Source organism: Dermacentor variabilis, chromosome 3, assembly GCF_050947875.1.
Source record: "Dermacentor variabilis isolate Ectoservices chromosome 3, ASM5094787v1, whole genome shotgun sequence".
Classification (NCBI taxonomy): domain Eukaryota; kingdom Metazoa; phylum Arthropoda; class Arachnida; order Ixodida; family Ixodidae; genus Dermacentor; species Dermacentor variabilis.
The window spans coordinates 33,251,643-33,272,127 of NC_134570.1; the positions used below are offsets into that span (position 1 = coordinate 33,251,643).

At 43.2% G+C, this 20,485-nt stretch overlaps 1 protein-coding gene across 1 annotated transcript; it reads right to left on the minus strand.

Annotated features, from left to right (window-relative positions):
* Positions 1-5,162: 5,162 nt before the first annotated feature.
* LOC142575376 (dehydrogenase/reductase SDR family member 7-like) lies at positions 5,163-18,819 on the minus strand. Its single transcript, XM_075684708.1, has 8 exons — positions 18,368-18,819; positions 17,467-17,616; positions 15,741-15,847; positions 15,442-15,637; positions 10,587-10,633; positions 8,828-8,950; positions 7,714-7,880; positions 5,163-5,595 (listed from the first exon to the last, which is right to left on the minus strand). Exons 1-8 carry the CDS (start codon positions 18,495-18,497, stop codon positions 5,535-5,537), a joined length of 981 nt encoding a protein of 326 aa, XP_075540823.1. The 5' UTR covers positions 18,498-18,819; the 3' UTR covers positions 5,163-5,534.
* Between the last annotated feature and the right edge of the window lie 1,666 nt (positions 18,820-20,485).

Sequence of the window (20,485 nt, forward strand, 5' to 3'; positions counted from 1 at the left end):
CTACTTCCGTTCTGTACGTTTCCACGGCAACCAAACTCGCCGTCCCCCGTGTGCAATTTGACCGTGGCAGTCGCATAGCCCGTCATTTCCACGTCGCGCCAGCAGGGATTGTGCATGGACAACGTGCATAGAAGTCTTCGTACAGCACCTGCGTCACTTCGTAATCGCTGTCGTCCGCGCTCTCGTCACTAAACGCGAGCGCTGCAGCAGCACCGAACACAGCCATCTTGCGAAGCAACACAATGTTGTGCGCACCAACCGGGTACCGATTTCGCTTGAAGCCGGAAGTGACGCGAACTATTTCCGCCCGAATCCGCGCCTCGGCGGCGGAGCAAGTCAGAGCGATCCGGCGCGGAGCGAGTTGATCCGAAACGACCAGTGGAACGCGCGAACCCGCTCCAGATCGACCAGTGAAATTCGGATTCGTTGCCACGGAGCAAGAAATCCTGCTCCGAATCGACCAGTGAAAAACGCCATAATGCTATCTTCAGCTGGTCGTTTCTGAGCGCTCTGGAGCGCTCTCGCGAGCTACGTTGTCTTCGGCTGGTTGAAAGAGGGTGCGCGCCCTGCGTTCGGCTGGTTCTTCTCGATTGCTCTCCTCTATCTTGGAGCGCTCCGAGGCGCTCCGAGCCCTGTCGTCGGAACAGTCATCGAGATTGCAACGTCATCGCAGCGCCGCGTCGCTTCTGTTGGCGACGGCCTACCGCAACCTTGGCAACCTAGGCCACTGCATGCTGGCGTCTCGACGAACGTTCGTCCCGCCGGCACGTCCGCCGGTTTTTCCGGCAGCGCCGGGAGCTTTGGATAGGCGAAACATCGGACGTTGGCAGTAGTCACGTGGTTTCGCATCAGCAATTTCCTCCTCCGAGAGCGAGTCGCACGTTTGGCTTGCGCGCTTGTCCCCTACCTTTGAGCTCGGGAAACGACCGACCTACCCGACTCTGATTCGGGGCATACAGGCGACCAGTCGAAGATACCATAAGTGAAGCCAAAAGTTGGCGTTGCTTAGCGATGCTCATGGTGTTTCCCCGCTTATCGGGCCAGCTCTCCTCTCTTGTTTACATTTCTCGCGAATTTCCCGCGGATATTACTTCGTCCGTTGCCATTGCCGTGGCGCGGTACATTGCGTACATTGGCACAGTTGGAAACTAGGCCACGTGGGGTGGGTAGGCTCGCTCTGGGAGCATATGGCAAGACACCAAATCTTGGGGTGCAGGGGGATCTGGGATGGTCTTCTTTCGAGGGCAGAGAGGCTAGTAGCAAGATAGCATTTGAGGAGCGATTGAGAAAAATGTGCGAAATGCGGTGGGCTAGGAAGGTTTTCAGTTACTCATACACGAGGAATGTTGACACAAGGTGGAGGAAGCAAACTAGAAACTTGTCAAGCAAATACTTGGGCAGCAGTGGGGGCCCACGTAAGGAATCATCCGTTAAGAAAAAGGTTAAGGAGACAGAGAGGGGTTTGTGGAAAACAGAGATGCAAACCACATTAGCATTAGATACATACAGGACGTTTAAGCAAGAAATAGCCAAAGAAAATATTTAAGATAGCTCTAAGGGAAGCTCATTGTTGTTTAAAAAAAATATGAGGTTTTACGTGCCAAAACTCATGCCGCAGTGAAGGACTCCGGAAATTTCGACCACCTCTGGTTCTTTAACGTGCTCCCAAATCAGTACACGGATTTTTCGCACTTCGCCGCCATCGAAATGCGGCCGCCGTGGCCGGCATTCGATCCCGCGGCCTTGTGCTCGGCAGCCTAACACCATAGCCACTGAGCAACCACGGCGGGTTCGTTGTTGTTTGAGGCCAGGACAGGTGTACTGCGGACTAAAACGTACCGAGCCAGACACCAGGAGATAGACTTGTTGCGCGGGGCGTGTGGAGAGGAGGAGGAAACGGTTGAACACCTGACACTTGCTTGTAAACAACTTCACCCTGCAGTTGAATGTAACGGGGAACTATTCAAAGCTTTGGGTTTTAAAGACAGTGAAAGTACAATAGACTTTGAACAGGTAGAAATAACTAAACGGAGGCTATCTGATTGGCGGATAATATCAACGCAAAAGTAAAGGAGTAAATAGGTATGCATGCATATAGTAGCATTCAAGGCTAGGTGGCGCGCGCCGCCGCCCGATGCGTAATAGGTAATTAAACGAACATTATTAAAATTGTCCAACAGCAGGATTCAAACACAGGACCTCTCGCACAGAAGCCCGATATTGAAACCATTATGCCACGGATGCATGCGACAAGTGATGTGAAAAGCCCTTATGAATTTATAGCGGGCATGCCAGTGCCTTGAGACATTTGGCACATTCCAATTTTGCCACCTCGACAAGCTCAATCTTTGCAATTAGTAGCTGTTGTACATGTTTGCAGCGTCTGCTGCACTTTTAAAAGTATCAATTGCTCTGAAATTTACGAAAATAAAAGCATATAAATCGTAATAAGGCCACAAAAACAAAAACGTCTGATCTTCGTGCTTGTAGATTCAGACAAATCCATGTACTTGCCATCATTCACATGGTGGGTTAACAAGTGCAGCACCAGACTTCCCTCTCGTATATTACAGAAAACTATGGCAGCTAGCACTTCCACTCCATAAGCTTAAGTATATAACCTTGTGCCTATGGAGGAAAGAAAAAGATAGGAGGGAGCATCGCGCAACGTGATTGGAGCCAAGATATCATCCCAGCACGTGACCAGAGATACAGTCAGAGCAGCCGAGCAGCTGCCGAGCGAGCACACATCGATTAAAAACTACACAAAGAATAAAGAATCACCTACAGTTCACCAAACGTCTCGGCAAGTCTAAATTCTTGCTGCCGAGATCACAATCTCGACGCAAGATGTCACTTCTTGGGCCAACATTGAGCAGTGCGCCAAACAAAGGGATCGGTGTCATGGAGCGTTCACTTGCCAAGGCTGGCTGCATGATGCAATCCTCTCTCAGACCTCTTTCCTTCCTCCAGGCTTGCGCCCATGGAGGAAGGAATTCCTTCCTCCATGAATAGAGCCCCATAATAAAGAAGCAGTCTTTGTACTGACTTTATGTCAGATATTTTCCACAGATGTAACCCCTTGCAATGGTATAGGACTTATTTCCGCAAAACTTAGACAAAATGTATATGGCCGACTTGCATCGAAATGGGAAAAAGATCGCCAACTCGGGAAGTTTTAATTCTGTAAACGCATACACAGCCCGCATGGCACTTTTTACGTATCCAGTGCACCTTTTGGTATTTTCCTGGCAGTTTTGACAGGCTAATTTTACCTTGCGTTAAAAAACACTAAGAAATTTTCTTCACACAAGGTGGGGTGATAAAGTATATTAACACTTACCTAACTTAAATATGTCATAGCATGGAGCACCATGCGCTGCAGGGTACACGTTAACAACCCCCCCCCCCCCCCCCGCCGAACTTTCAATTCTGATCCCTGTTTTTGTACCAGCTAACAAAGATATTGTTAATTCCCTTGAGAATGCATTCTAAAAAAGTTAGTACCCTGTGGAGTGTATCTTGTCCCCAAATAATCGCCTGTATATTGCAAGAGTTTTCGCCCGGTACACGCTAAAAAATATTTCTCGCACAACAATAATTGTCATCTACCTTGCATGCCTTCCCTTTAATGCAGCACACCCTGTATTTTAAGTCACAAACTGCACGTTATTAGTGCGACGTGTCATTCTTCACAGAAGCGCAGCAGTCGCATTGTTTTTAAGAAAGGAAACGCAAGCAAAGTAGATGACAATTATCATTGTGGGACATAGATATGGCCCAGATGGCATTTATATACTGTTCTTAAAAAACTTTCAGGTAATGTACAAAAGGGTAAATTTTTATGTTACTCTCCAAAAATATTTTACAGCCATTAGAGCTTATATCTCGTCTCCAAACAGTAATAGTCATGTCTTACTTACATTTCCCTTTTTAAAAACTTTACAGTCACTGCTTTCCTGTCAAGAATGCTATGTCACGATGATAACTTGCATGCAGTTTGCGACTTCAAAGTACCAGGCTCGCATCGTTTAAGAGAGGAAAGGCACAGAGGACAGATGCTGATCATCATAGGACAAAGCCCCAAAACATACAAGTAGTTTTTAGGGTAAACATGAGGAGTACTTGCGATTTGTGTCAAGACCTCTACAGTAAGATATGTTTGCACAATTTGGGGCGTATGTTGTCCACAAACAATAGTCGTCCATTTTAAGTGTCCTTTTTTAACGCTGCAAGTCCAGTACTTCCAGGTGTGCACATTATCAACGTGACATAGCATTATTGACAGGAAAGTAGTCAGCATAGTTTTCAAGAAAGGAAATGCAAATAAGGCAGACAATTATTGTTTGGGGACGAAATACACCTCAAAGGGCTAATCTCTTTAGGCTAACACTTAGTTCATAAACGAATTGTCTTTGTGTATCCTTGCAGAAGATGGATGATGTAATGTTTGCTTTCATCAGAACAAGTTATCACCAGACACCAATTAAACAACTTTGCAAACACAGCACGAACCAATTTTATAGCAACCAGACTGATGTCATGCAGCACATCCACTTCATAGAACTATGCGGTGGCCCTGCACAAATAAGTTCTGTGTGTATTACTTGAATCTCAAGTCACATACAAGATATTTATAATGGAAGAAAGTGCACAGCCATTAGCACTTACAATTATAGGAAAAAGTGCATTAAGAACATCAGTCGGCGTAATCTGTAACCTTGGCACCATAACATGGCTAGACAGTAATGTAATGTACTAACTCAATGTAATCCAGCACAAAAGAGTGCCATAGGGGGAATATCTTTTTAAATGCACACAACTTTTTAAATGCACACCTAGGTTTAGCTACTCCCACTGTGCAATTTACACAGCTGTGAGGTCACTTCTTTACTTCTTGCGAGGTCACTTCTTTACTTCTTGCAGCCATGAGATATTGCAGTCAGGCACTAATCAAATCACTCTCACCTGCTCTTACAAAAAGAACACAACAGTAATGTGGATATGCTAAGATATTTAACGTCATTGGCACTTCGAATTAGGCACACAAGTGAAACATACCTTAAGTGGTTGGCACTAAAATTAGTTAACATGCATTAGGAAGTGCTGCAAGTACTCCGGAAGTCTATCAAATATACAATAGAGGACACAAAGCCATGAAGTTGAGGTTCTGGACTCTGCATTTTATTCTGTATAAAAACAGGCATCTCAGCAACAATATCAGTCATTAATACAACTTGCATATAAATGCAGAACTGCCCTCATGAAGTTATCAGGTTACTGACATTACCAAAAGATATCTACACCAGCATGTAATAAATTGCACATATACTACACTTACTCACACACGTACACTTTAAATTAAGCTCGATAAACATGTTTTGTACCTGCAGGATGCTTCAATATGCACCTGACATCTGTGCTTCAGTGTTGGTACAAGAGCATGAGCGAACATGTAATGGAAAACTAGGTCACTCAACCATCATACGCGCACTTATTGTACAACAACCAGCCACTGGAATGTTTCAGCGGCTCTACTGGCCCTCCCTCATCTTCATCACTCTCTCCTTGGTGAAAAGCAACTTCATGATATAGCTGAAATAAAAAAAAAAGGCAAAAACAAGGTTAAGCTTCAGACATGTCCTGCAAATATGCACAAAGCATAGTATGTACTGTCTGTATCTGTGTGTTAATTTATGGCATAAAATATTGGCACTAGCAGCAGAAAGCTCTTGAGTAATGAGGAAGTGACACTTGCAAGAGACTATCACCTGGCAATTTAATGTCTCAATTTTTTGTCACTTGCACTGAACTTTTTAACCAAGTAATTGTACCTGCCAGTAAAAAAAAAATGCATTATAATAATAATATTTGGGGTTTTACGTGCCAAAACCACTTTCCGATTATGAGGCACGCCGTAGTGGAGGACTCCGGAAATTTTGACCACCTGGGGTTCTTTAACGTGCACCTAAATCTAAGCACACGGGTGTTTTCGCATTTCGCCCCCATCGAAATGCGGCCGCCGTGGCCGGGATTCGATCCCGCGACCTCGTGCTCAGCAGCCCAACACCATAGCCACTGAGCAACCGCGGCGGGTAAAATGCATTACGGATGCGGTTCCTGCACCAAGGGTTTAGAATAGGGGCTCGAAAAAGTTTGGGGCCCCAAAGAGCTTTGCGGGTGTTAGTGTTAGGGCACACAGCAGTGACAAGTTTTAGAGTAGGGCTTTGCGATTGCGGATAGCATTTTGTGCTCGCAGCACCACTACTGTGCCAAAGAAAAGCTATTATAAATACTTAAATAAAATATAGTTTTATGATAAGAGTAATCTTTATATTCGTGTTTCTGCATTTAATTAAAATTTAGAGCTTATTCTACTATCAGTAAGCGATTAGTTGCACTTAGTTTTGAGTAACCAACTTTACATGCCTTCACCAGTCAAGCTAAGCCGTATTAGGCCTACGAGCCATGAAATCGATAATCAAATTCAGAATTAGTGGCATCTAATAAATCAATCTTCATAACACACGCTACCCGAGAGAAAGCGATAACCACAGTCACTTTTCTTAGCTTGCGAACTTCACGCGTTACCACGGATCGAGCCGAGTTTGGTGCTACGTTAGAGCCGTCACTTCAATGCCGCCATGTTTGCCGAAGCAAAGCCTTTGGGGCTCCCACTAAATCTGAAATATCGTGCCCGATGCGAAACCCAAATGTAGGTTGCATTTCAATCATGTGCAGTGTCTTTGACGCTATTTCTTTGGGGCCTCAAACATTTGGGGCCCTACTCCAAAGCTATTAGCCTCACATTCAGGCAGTGACCAAATAATAAGGCACTAATGACCCCACATTAGATCTCGAAGCTTTCATACAGGGGGGGGGAGGGTCTTCTGTGCCCACAGACATATTTATAACCCACAAAGAAAATATAGGCAACGTTTTCTTCAGAAGTGAATAAAACCAGTAAGCTACAGCATATAAAAGCACAATCCGAAGGGCAACGAACTAAAATGACAAATGCCAGTGTTCTATTGTAAAAAGAAAGTGCCTGTTCATCCATCCAATATGCATGGCACATGCAATACTGAATGTTATGTTTATAGTTGGAGCTTATTGTTGTCAAAGGTAAGTTTCAGCTATTAATAAGATAACATGGCAAAATTATTTCAGGATTGTGCTTTACAACTGGCAACCTTAAAAACGGATGGGACGCAGTAAAAAAATCCAAGTGGTATGCACCTACTTGCTGTGCGATTTCCCAATTGCTCCTAGATATGTAGCCTCAAAGACAATAACACATTTATCTGATGAAGAAATTCCACTCACTGACCAAGTGAAGGTGAAAAAACAGATGTGTTACGAGCCATATGGGTTCCTTGATCACAAAAAGTGTGATCAAGGAACTTTCATCACACTACAACTGTGATCAAGAAACTTCTAACGAACTGAAAGTGTGATCAAAGAACTTCAATCAAACAAAATGTGTGTGAAAAGCATGTTTTAGTGTGATCAAGGAACCTGTACGGGTCGTGAAATGTCTGTTTTTTCACCTTGACTTGGTCAGTGACCGCAATTTCTTCCCATTACCCGACCCGACAAACTTTTGTCCAACTTGAGAACAAAACAAACTGATTTCCTTCATACCTCAATCTGCTAGACCTTAGCTGGATCACAGCAATAACCGTGACTGCAAAAAAACAAAAGTGCACTCACTTTCTGAATATGGATGGCATATACTGTGCCAAATACATGGTAAGCAGGATGGGATTCTGGGAAATCCAAACTTCGTCCATCTTATTGGCTATGGCAACCGCGATGAGCTGAGCGCAGCGTTCGGTGGGCATGAGTCGAGACTTAGCCGTGTCCTTCATGTTGTACAGCTGTAGGGAACAATGCAAAACCAAACAAAGTTAAAATGAAGAGTTATCATTCATAAATGCTGTTGTACATATGGAACAGCAACAACATTGAATAGTTGGTTTCACATTGAGGCAATGCATAGGAAATTATATAGGAAATCCATATTTCCCCCTATAAAGGAGTACTGAAAACATTTTTTACTTGTCTTTTTTTTTTTTTGTTATATGAAGGTTCGAACCCTCTAAACCCTACAAAATATACTGGCAACCTTTAGAGTGCCCTAAACAATTTACTATAAGAAGTTTTCGTTTATAAAGATAAGTTTTGGCTTCGATATCCAAGAGGTTATGTGTCGTGACTTTGCGATATAATGCCTTGCTTTATTCCTGCAATTGCTCTGGCTGCTAGACATGAGCGCAGCCAGAATAAATGTTCAATATTCAATGTCATCATAATTATTTTTGCTGCCACTATACTTAAGATGTCAAAACTTTGCCCTGCATGTCATGATGTCACAATAATGTTGACGCAAGGTCCAGCATTTCGAGACCAACTTTAATACCTAATGAAAGACAGTTTAACCTCCATATAACGAGCTTCAATATAACGAAATTTGCGATATAAAAAAAGGTAACTAGAACTTCTTGTCCATATAACACCATGTTGCGGAGATGTAGTTCGCCATTAAGGAGCCCACACACACAGCTTTGCTGGAAAGGGCACCGAGTTTTTTTCTGTTCTTTCTCAACATTTTAGTAGACAAACGATATCTTTTCTTGGAATATCCCGCACTTTCCCTACATTGAAAAGGCATTGACAGTGTCAGTACTTCTTTCCATGTCTGAAAACACAGCCGTCGTCCGTTCTGCATGGGCCAATCATCGCATTGCTGGGTCACAAACAAACCACATGGTGCTGTCACAATGTGTGAAGGTTGCGGATCGTGAATACATTTGGAGACACTAACCTTGCCAGGTGTGGCAGTAAATGCACGCTCCCGGATACGTGAGAATACAGGTCCCGGACAGGTGACGGTGACATCTAAACCTCCCAGAATCACACCTTCCAGGCGCAAGCACTCATAATAGCCCTGGAATTTCATGCGCACACTGTTAACACATTGGGACGTGCTGCACGATGCTTCAAACAATACACGATGATCTCGCACGTGAATGCTAGCTTCACATTTTGTGAACAAGCAGCAAAAGCGTCGTACACAAGACATTACGACATACGAGACTGACAGAGGGCAATAGCAAAAATTGCAAGTAAATGTGGCTCACAACCACCTAAATCCTGTATAAAATGTGCACGTAGCAATGTAGATATGACTGAACTAAAGCACAGCTCAAGGCATGAAAAGTTGAAACCATTTCTACTAATGTAACACTGTTAGCACTAAGGTCATTGCAATACATTTGCACAGACCTACAGAATACAACAATTAGATATCTCACAAAAGCAAGAGAAAAATGCTATTACTCACTGCCCATCATAAGTATGTCAAGGAAGTGGGGAATGCACTGCTGAAACACACTGACATGCGTGTGCCAATATTTCAAAATTTTGTATAATGAATCAAATAGTGTGATTCGGTCTTCGAATCGAATAGTCACCATTCGTAAGTGTGGTTATTCGAATCCTTGAATATTTGAAAATGTCAACTGCGCCCAAATAAACATAAAATTTGTGCAATGGTCGATGTGTGGTGTGTGGTCGGTGTCGGTGTGTGCAATGGTCAAGATGGAACCTTGGCCTTTACTTTTTTTCTACTAGTAAACCACTTATCACAAAATTAGTGAAAATGTTTTGACAGAATACTTTAACAGTCTCAACAGATTTACTGCGCTTCCTTAGTGCGCCCTTGGCAACACTACAATTTGTCAACACACAGGTAGCCTGGATAGCTTGCTTAACAAGTTGGGTAATTTTAATGCCAACTGTCTGATGAATAAAAGTAACTGCTTTAATCGTCTCAGTGCTATATATTGCCTATAAAAAGTGCCTAGAAGGCTCAATGTTAATTTTGGCAACTTGTCATTTCATGGTACGAGTGCCTTCAACAGTGCCTCCATCAGAACCAATAAAACTATGAGCAGCACCAGACTGATACAACAACCAAGTTCAGTCATGTTAGTGCGAAGACTTTTCATATGTAACAAAATAGTTATCGCTTTGCCAGTCTCGCATTTAAAAGTAAGGTGGCAAGGCGAGAGTTGGTCAGGATTAATTTTAGTATGAAACAGAGCCAACAAGCAGACAAAAGGAAGAATAAACAACAATCAGTGCTGTGTTGTCGTTTATTCTTTCATTTCTCCCTGTTCTGGTCTTTAGAGTTGTCTTCCACACACGTAAAAAAATTTACGCCCTCTGGGGTGTATCTTGTCCCACAACAATAATCGTCGTCCGACTTGCCAGTATTTCCTTTTTTTAAGTCTGAGCCCGGTACTTTCAAGTCATGAATAGTATGCTCGTTATGAGCGTGACATAGCATTCTCAACATGAAAGTAGCGAGCGCAGCGTATTCAAGAAAGGAAACGCAAGCATGGCAGGTGACGATTATTGTTGTGGGACAAATATACACCCCAAAGGGTGCAGCTGTTCAAGAGTGCACTTATGATGCCAATTTAGCAGAAGCAGTAAAAGATTATCAGCAAGAAGGCTTCATCGATGTCTGCGAGTGAATAGGGTAAAAATATTTTAGTAAGAATGATTCTTTTACATACCTGGAGTGCATGCTTGGAACCAGTGTAAGTGGCTGAGAAAGGTGCACCTGGCCAAAGAACAAAAGACTTGCTATATGCGCACCAAGGCCAGAAAATGAGCGAGAGCTACAATAATGCTAGAGTGTTAGCACTAACTTCTGTCAGTGCAATACACGAGTGGATTTAACAAACTGCAACTGCCATTTACAAAAGCAACATTAGAAAAATGTTTCCTTAACACTCAGCTTCATGTAGTTTTTCTACTAAGGTCAGCAAAAGATGGCAATGTGCATGACGTGGCGGCACAATGGATGACATGCTTGATAAGACAATGCACAAAACGCGATGCTGGGAAGTAATTTCCTTGAGCTGCGCAGTGTTGCCATGGGAAGGACTGGACAAAGTTGTGCATGCCTATATTCAAGTAGATGGCTGCAAGAATACCAATAAGTGAAGCTAAACATGTTCGACCAGTTGCAGCCACTTCGCTACCACGTGCTTTCAATAACAGTATTAATAACGACAATTATTAACATCAAATGTGGGAGGTGCATAATAGCTCCCAGACAGATTCTTATAAGCTAAAACAATTCACAAGCAAATAGCATCTTGCAACAGCAGGGAGAAGAAAGCACCTAGAACATTTCGCCAGCCTGCTCCCTCCACAAATAGCAATGGCAGAAAGGCCGCACTGCTCATTGTTCAAACAGAATGAATTATGGGGGTTTTACGAGCCAAAACCACAATATGATTATGAGGCACTTTGTAGTGGGTGACGTTGGATTAATTTTGACCACAAGGGGATCTTTAACGTACCCCCAAAATACAGGACACAGGCGTTTTTGCATTTCCCCATCGTAATGCAGCCGGGATTTGATCCCGTGGCCTCGTGTTTAGCAGTGCAACACCATAGCCGCTAAGCCATCAGGGTGGGTTGTTCAAACGGAGATGAAGTGCGACCCGCACATGCTGAAGTTTGTCTCTTGTGCATGTCCACATGACGAGAGCCACATGTACATCTTCCATGTCGTAATACAAGCGAACTTTGCTTGCACACATTGTTTGCAAGAACCACTACTCCACCATTTGTGGGCAAATGCCTTGCAGAAAAGCTAGCTTTACAATTATGAAAATGACTTATTCACCCAGCAGGTCAAAGTCTATTTGGCATACAGTCAGACATGTAGCACCTTTTTTTTTTTTAAGATTTAAATCATTTAAAACCACATGCACAAATTAATTACCAGCTGCAGGTATTATGAAGAAGTAATAACTATTCCTTCGCTATTGCATGTGTAACATGGCACATCGAACATCCCACCAAATATGGTACTAGCAAAGTGATTGTGTGTAGGAATATGCTACAGTCTCAAGTGAACGTTTGTTTAATATTCGCCTGCGTTGCCACGCCGAATTATGTGTAAATGAATTTACACATACGCATGGAGGTCCGTTTCATGTAAACACTACAACAGCTACTCAATAAGTGTATTGTCCATATTTGTAAAGTACTGGAGTCATTGTGTGAGCAGAGGGTGCAATTGACCGAAAGACCAAATGACCATTTTCATGTCTTGCCACTACTACATAGAGCAGGCAAAAACAAATTGCCTACAACTCTACACTGTGGCTGTACAGGACCAGTAGGTAGGTGTTTGCACATTTGCATATGAATATTAGTGTAGAGATGCTGAATGTGGATCTGCCCCTGGACATTGCCAGCCACACCCACACCATTAGCACCTCTTTCATGGCATGACAGCTATCCAAAGCATAGCAGAAACCCTTTACATGCCAATGCTGAACAATAATGGCCATGTTCCCTGCAGCAACATCACACACACTGGCTGCTTTTTTACAGCATTAACTCCAACGCTTGTGATGCAATGCAATACCACAGAAATAACTGCAACACAATAGCACATGATTTATGTTTCTCTACAATATCTACGGGTGTACGTCCATCCCTAACCTCATTTCTCAATGCGGCTCAACTTCCAGAACAAATAAAGAATTGCTTATGTAATTTAGAATTCTTTAATCTACTAATAAACTGGCACCACAATACTGATACATTGAGACTTTTCACCTGTTTGACAGGCTTATGCTGCCAGATCCAGGTGGTCATTAGCTGCAACTCTATTTAGTACACATTGAATGTTTTAAATATTCACATTTTCCTAAAAGTACAGTTGATTGGAATAAGCTGCGAAAAAATAGTAACACATAGGAGGACAGAAAACTGGGAAAGTTTCATGGAAGGGAAGGGTTCATGGCTAATAACAGTGCAGTGAAAACGAGGAATATGAAAAGCGCAGACACAAAATCAGCACTGGTGGTGTGCCAGCGCATTCCTTCCTCTTGATTTTTCAGTGTGCGCTTGTTATTAGCAATGAACCAAAATGATAATATCTTCAGTGACAATTTTGTTCTGGATGAAATTGTGTGTTTCACTTATTTCACCATACTTTGAGGCACTTTGACTTTCTTCTTTTCATCATACATTGATCGTACTCAAAATCATAGAAATGACAGCAGCAGTAAAGTTATTATATACTAGAAATATTTTTTTAATTATGGGGTTTCACATGCCAAACCCACTATCCGATTATGAAGCATGCTGTAATGGAGGACTCCGGAAATTTGGACTACCATGGGTTCTTTAATGTGCACCTAAATCTAAGTATCCCATGAGTGTTTTCGCATTTCGCCCCTATCTAACTGTGGCCGCCATGGCCGGGATTAGATCCCATGACCTTGGGCTTAGCAGCACAACAACATGGCCACTAAGCAACCATGGCAGGTTCACAATATACTAAGTTGCTTTATGCTGAATGTGCTTCCCCCTTTTGTTGTCAGCTGTGCACTCTCTTCGTACTACCGTGTCAAAATTGTTGCATAACAATGCATTACTATTTATTTGGGTGTACGAATAGTGCTTTTTGAGACCAAATCGAATAGTGCCAGAAGCAAATCGAATATTCGAATGGCTTTCAAATAATACACAGCCTTTATCACGTTACCATGTAAACTAACGTTCCCATCCTAGTATTCTTAAAAGTTAGAAATTTGCTGTCACAGTACATAACGAAGCATTGTTTATTAAAAGCACAAACAGCATTAAAAGCTAACAAGTTGCTTCTTCGCACGCACAGGACTCTTCGGATAGTGCGAATGATCACTGTGTAGCCTGTAAAGTATGGCTTCCTAGGCAACGTAACCTGCTCCGCTAGGCAAGCGCTCTTGTTTTATGCCTATACTATTCCCTATGGGGTGAAAAATTTCCTATATTCTTGCTCCAATTTTATGTTTAATTGATTGCAGTTGACATGTAGAAATATTCAATAAAAATATTAGAAAAATATTCACATTTTCAAACAGCGACTATCAATTCAAAGAACAAATTGAATGGGACACTATTCAATTTGTTATTGGAAAGTTTCGAATATTCGCGCAACCCTATTACACAGTGTGTTCAAAATTAAGCTTTATGGTTTTCTTAAAATTAGGCACTTGGATGCACGCAAAGACCACCTGTGCAAATAAGTTATGTGGCCAGGAGGACACAAAGTGAGATGATAATTATTGCTGTCAGCAGCCTAATTAAATAAATTTGAGTAACTTTTTGATGACTGCAGTAAGTGGGTGTGTTTGTATTGAAAAGTTGGACGCAGTCATGTTTCTACATAGCATCAGTTGGAATTCTAGAATGTCTGTGCTCCGAGATATCAGACTCCAAATTTTAGTTGTTTGCATAATTAAGCATGCAAGAGAGTTTGGACCGGCGCAAAGCGCATCCCTGATGTGACGTGGCTCTTGCGTGCGGCGTTTAGTCTGACAGCAGGTGGAGGCATTGGCAAAGATTATAACTGTCCCCCTACCCCCCTCCCGGCTGGTAAAATAAAAATAGAAGAACCTGGAACAGCTGTCGTAACACGCGACCGCGCATCCTGTAACGATGGCAGCAGCTGCCATACAGAGAATGGCACAAACAGAGAGGCCGGAGGACAGTGCAAGTACATAATGGTGACTAGATGAGCGGGCATGGTCCTTGCCTGGGCTATGCAAATAAAGTGACTGCAGATTTCCAAGTACTGGGAGTTTTATTGAAATCAAGAGTAACAACTGCACGCAACACCGCACTGTCATATCATTAGATTTCGATAAATTTCGCCAGCCTAGAGGGGAAGAGGAACAGTTCTCTTTGCCTATACCTCCGCCCTGTTAGACTAAACGCTGCATGCAAGAGCCATGTCACATCATGCAGGAGCTTTGTGCTGATCCTCCCTCTCTTGCATGCACAATCATGCAAACAACAATTAAAATTTGGAGTCTGATAGCGGAGCATTGCCATGCTATAAGAATTTTTCCAAATGAATGTAAAAATATGACTGCCCCTAGCCTTTGAATACAAACACACACTTACTGCAGTCAATGAAAAATTAATTAAATTTTCGTTCATTGGTCTGCTGACAGTTATAATTATCTCACTTTGTATCCCCTTGGCAACAAAACTTATTTGCACAGGTGGTATTTGCATGCCTCCCAGTGCCTAATTTTAAGAAAACCATAAAGCTTAATTTTGAACACCCGGTAAATGTATAAATAAAGAAGAATCTTGTAAAAGCAGCTTAGTACATAGCACATAAAGAAAGACAATTAGTCACATTAGGACTGCGGCAAAGAAGCTCCAATATATTTCAGTGCCTTCTTTTTACTAGACTAGATTTGTATTGTGAAAACAGTAGGTGTGGTGTGATGAAACAACTATTGACACTAATCTGAATACTTGCCTACATGGGCTACTTAATTCAAGGCATACTGCAACTTTTGTCAAGTCTAACTATGCACAGAAGAGAAAGCGAGAGGGACTTACCAAGCTTTCCAGCCGTACTGCTGGTGACCACAACATGACCTTGCACACCGTTTTCCTTAAAATACTTCACAACGCACCGTGTAAGAGATATGGCACCGAAGACGTTGCAGTCAAACATCTCTTTGTCAATCTCGACAGGAATCTCCTCAAAGTTGGCTCGCTGGCTACGGCCAGCATTGTTAACCAGGACATCCAACTGGCAAGAAAAAGAGTGCAGCCCTTTAATGATCAAGCCAGGTGACGCACCTCCACATCAGCACTACAAATGCTAAGTAAATGTTGGGCAAACTAATACAAACCTTGCCAAAATGGTCCAGGACCTTCTGAAGCTGCTCGCTGTGTGACGAGAAGTTGCAAATGCTGAATGGGAGAACAAGGACTTCTGTCCCTTTGTCTTTCCCAAACTCTAAAAGTAGAGCAAATTGAGCACTGTTAACTTAGTGTTCAGGGATTTGGATAGGATACCGAAATGTGTTACACATTATTGAATTAAAGGGAAACTAAACAGAAAAATATGTTGAGCTGTATTACAGTACCCTTCAACAATACTAAGAAAGCCATGTTTCATGAGCAGACATTTGATAAGCAAAAAACCACAAAAATGAAAGGTGTGCAGTGGCGTCTTGGCGTTCACAAACTAGCTTGCCGTGACATTGTAGATATTGATGGCGCCAGCCCATGCAAAATTTTGTAATCCATAACAGTAAATTAACATTATATCCTAAAGGAACCAATGACTGGATTACTGCATCACAATGACCCAAACACAAAAAATCGCTTGGAAATTTACGACAGTGCCTTTGTTTCAATGACAAAATTTTAAAAATGATAGCGTGGCCTTCATTTCCCCTTCGAGTAGTTAGCCTCTTGCCCCAAAACTTAGGAACATGGAGTTTTGACAGAACACTTAGTCTAAATTAATGTAGCATTTCACATTAGTGCCCATTAAACTAACTAAATAAGCAAACATGCCTTCACACTGCATATAGATCCAAAATGATGATTGAAAAATTGGGTCACTGACCAAGCCAAAACAAAATGTTATGAAGTCCAAAGAAATGTCAAGAAGATTTTACTTTGACTTGGTCAATGACCCAATTTTTCAATCATCCTTTTACATGACAAGGCAGTATTCCCTCAAATGGTTGATTACAGGTTTGCTTTCAAAACTAAAAGTTTCTGGACAGTAATCCTGCAAAAGACAAGCACTTCCTGAATCACATTTGGCTGTTTCCATCGTCAGGTTTAAAGCATTTGTGTGACTGTTAGTAGCAAATGCATGTACTGTCATTCTAATGCCTCTGAGCAGATGTTACCGCATGTTCATAACAGCATCGCACAGATCAGCGATTTGTGGGATGTCATGATAATGAAAAAGTATAGAAGCTACTTATCGCCATCACTAGCTTTGCTGGAAAATAACACTAAAAACATCCTTTACAAATATTTTTGTATAACCAATGTAACAGCATCTGTGCAGGGACATTAATTCCCTTTTGTCAGCATCTGCACCACGACAGCCTCTCATCGACACACTAGTACACTGAATGTGCTGCAGCACAAGCATTTACTCTGACAAGCTTAAAGATTGTATGCGAGTTTACCAACGGGTTGTCAGCTCTGAAATGTTACAAAAAATGAAACCACTGAGTAATGCTTTTTCCATAAAATTAATGGTATTCTGGGGTTTTATGCACCAAAACCACAACACGACTATGCGGCACGCCGTTTAGGATTAATGTTTTCACCTGTCGGCAGGGTTCAACGGCCTCATTTTTGCCAGACATTCGGACTAATTACTGAAGCAGATTGTGTGGTGCTAAACGATAACTTATGAAATATGATCAGTTGTACTAGGTTTGAGTGCTGGTTAACTAGTGGCAAGTTGTTTTCTTCTAGAATATGAGTACACAGTGAGCAAGCACTGTCAAATGCATAAGCAGCAATGCTGGATAGTCTGATAATGAAATGCACACACATTGAAGGTAGGTGCAAAATAGTTTTGAAGAGTCCAAGGCTTCTTACCAAGGCAGTTGTTTTTTACAAGCTCTAGGTTCTCCAGGTTGGTGCCAGAGAGGACTAGACGAGATCCGACTTTGGCCAGCTCATATGCAAGGTACTCGCCAATGCCACTTGATGATCCTGTGATCCATATTACTTTTCCTCTCAGGGTTGCTGCAATTTGAAAATCACAGAAACGTTCCTAAATGACCCATTTAGCAATCATCACAAACGTAGCATTGTAATTATCAGCTTATTTAGAGTTTGCAACTCATACTGAAGCCTGGAAGGGGCTCCGGTCGATGCTGCATCGATTACAGGTTACGACCCCGCCCATTTACCTCCAGCCCTCCTCTTTATTATTACTATTCCTTAATTCTAAGAATGACGCATTCTGTTTCCTCCTAACACATTTGTTAGTTTTCCACGGCATTCGTAAAAGATAAATAATATGGCGGCTAAAAAGACTCTTGTGCTTTTCTCATTCTTTATAGTGCTGCAACTGTTTCGTGCCCGTCTAGAAGGAATGTTCACAATGTGAGGATTCTACTTGCCCTCCTTTCTTGCAAGCGAGAGACGCACTTTACGCAATTAAAGGTGCGCGTTTTTCCCGCTTTCAAGGCTACAACTGACGCATGCAACGACTTGCCCGTCTTTACCACATAATAATGTGATCATGCTAAGAACTACCGCAGTGAACGATTGAAATACATTTTTTAAACACCGTTTTAATACCTTAGGAAGAGCTCCCCGAAATGGCGTGCAACCTAGGAAACCTGTAATGAATCGCGGATAAGGTAACTGACGAGCAACTCGACAGCGGCTCATCGAGAAGCCGACACATGCATGAGGAAAAACATAACACGTACGGGTAGCGCTGTGACATTCAAAAAGGTTGGTTTAGCTAGACCGTAGCCAGACTTACCTATCGAACGTCCGAACTTCGACTTGAACAGAAGCGTCAGGTCGGCGTCGGCTAGTTTAAGCCACGCAACGAAGGCCATGAGCCCCGGTACGCCCATATAAAGGAGCCACGACACCAAACAACACGCCATGGCGCGAGCGCGTTAACGCCGAAATCAGCGTCAGGGCGTCTGGGAGGTAAGCACTGCAGATAAGTGTTGAAGAGCAGTGCAGCTTCGCAGCCGTGAGCGCGGCGGCGCAGCTACTCGGTTCGCACGGCGCGCTGAAGTCACCAACACGGAATGGAAGCGCCCAACGGGAATAGCACAACTGACGCACTCTGGTTGTAAAACATACAGGTGACGGGCCGTCGGCGCTCAGCGACAGCTACGGCGGGCGTGAGCGCGCAGACGACAGGCGCTGCATAGAATATAAAGAACCAAGGGCGCTGCGACTGGCTACTTCAGCCCAGCCATTCGGCTTGAGCAGCTTGCTTGGATTTCCCGCTACCCTCTCCCATACACCGTCACCTCGCAACCTTCCCTTGTACCCATCGCCGTTTAAAAGGTGGCGCGCGTCTTTCGAATGATTCAGGCGGGATCAATGGCCAGTGTATCGCGTTTACACGCTATCACTTCCGCGCTAGTGTCTTTAATTACGTCGCCAGAAATGCAACAATGTCAGCGTTGACATATGCATAGCTGAGCGCACCGTTTTCATAGGACGTCGGGACGAAAATGAGCAAGAGTGAGCAGATATTTATATAATCGTGCGGAACACATAGCGCAATTAAGCACGTTGCGTTCAGACCGCTAATTAAAATTACTCTAAAATAAACCGTTTAATTATTTACATTAGGATACATGTTGACTGCGAAATTGAACCAGAGCTGCAGTGAATTCATGTTTGCTCAGCAGAAATCCTAAGACATCCTAAATCCTTAGAGTAACACCACAAGTACTTGTGCCAAAATATTAAGATGTGCAAGTGCCACGTAGCTGGGCACAACCAAGGTAATGTTGTTTGCCATCTCTTGGAGCAAGTCAGGCTATTTTTTTTATTTCGCCGACTTACACAATTAGTCATTACTAATTAATCAACTACATTAAATATTATGCTCAGAGTAACGTGTCAATGAGAAAATTATAGACCCTCCTGAAAAATTCTCGATCCAGCTTTCTTTTGCTCAGTAAGCGCTATGTAAAAGTTTTTTTTCCAAGCCTGAAAGAAAGCCCGCGAAGCACGAAAAAGTGACGCGCCGCTCTAGTTGTGCCGCACTTTTTGCGAGATTTTGCGGGCTTTCTTTCAGGCTTGGAAAAACCAGAATTCCACCTGCGAAGGCGGAATACGGTGTTCACAGGCAACTCTTGTTTTACTTGTTGGCGCTTTAAAGAAAAGTCATATAGACAGCGCTTGTCACGCTGTACCGAAACTACACCTACCTATCATTGGCGTAGCCAGAATTTTTTTTTTTTTGGGGGGGGGGGGTGGGGGGGGGCCTTGCGCTTGGCAGAGAGAAGGGAAGGGGGGGGGCACGTGCCGGGTGCCCCCTCGTCCTCTTCCTCATCCCCCATGGCTATGCCACTGCTACCTGTCGCCTGGATAGGGAGCTCCGGCTTACAATTTCATTCGTTCGGAGTGATTTTTAATTAAAACTGACATTGTATATGGCCATCGTAGAGCGCTGTTACTGGGAAACCAACCACCAACCTCGTTCTCAGTAGCAAGATGCCGCACTCTCTGAAACAACGCAACGTGTCTCTCAACTAGACAGGAAAATCGCGGCTGGCTCTCCGGCGGCGGCCTTGGCCTGTTCAGAGAAGGAAGCACGGCCCGGTGGTTGCATATGTCATCAGTTAGCTCCTATTTCCTTCCCGCCTCATTGTGATTGTCTCGTTGTCGTAGGTTTAATCCGCTGCGACTTACCCAGGCACGTACGCAAGAAAGAACCGCGTGACAGGTTGTGCACGGCGACCTCCAATTTGTAGGCGTGCGTCCAGTGCCCAAGGAAGTCTGCTTGGCGTCAAGCACTCGCTCTTTCGAGGCCATATATGCATATACCGAGTGGAGAGTTGTTGCCCCTACCGTTTCTTTTTCGGTGTATATTATCTATCAGTGTTACCTGGATGCGGTGCCCTTG

Coding starts and splice junctions, on each gene's coding strand:
- LOC142575376 (XM_075684708.1), bottom strand. CDS start 18,497: ATGGCGTGTTGTTTGGTGTCGTGGCTCCTTTATATGGGCGTACCGGGG. Junction 17,617..18,367: donor GAAGTTCGGACGTTCGATAG/GTAAGTCTGGCT, acceptor TTCAAATTGCAG/CAACCCTGAGAGGAAAAGTA. Junction 15,848..17,466: donor TGTAAAAAACAACTGCCTTG/GTAAGAAGCCTT, acceptor CTCTACTTTTAG/AGTTTGGGAAAGACAAAGGG.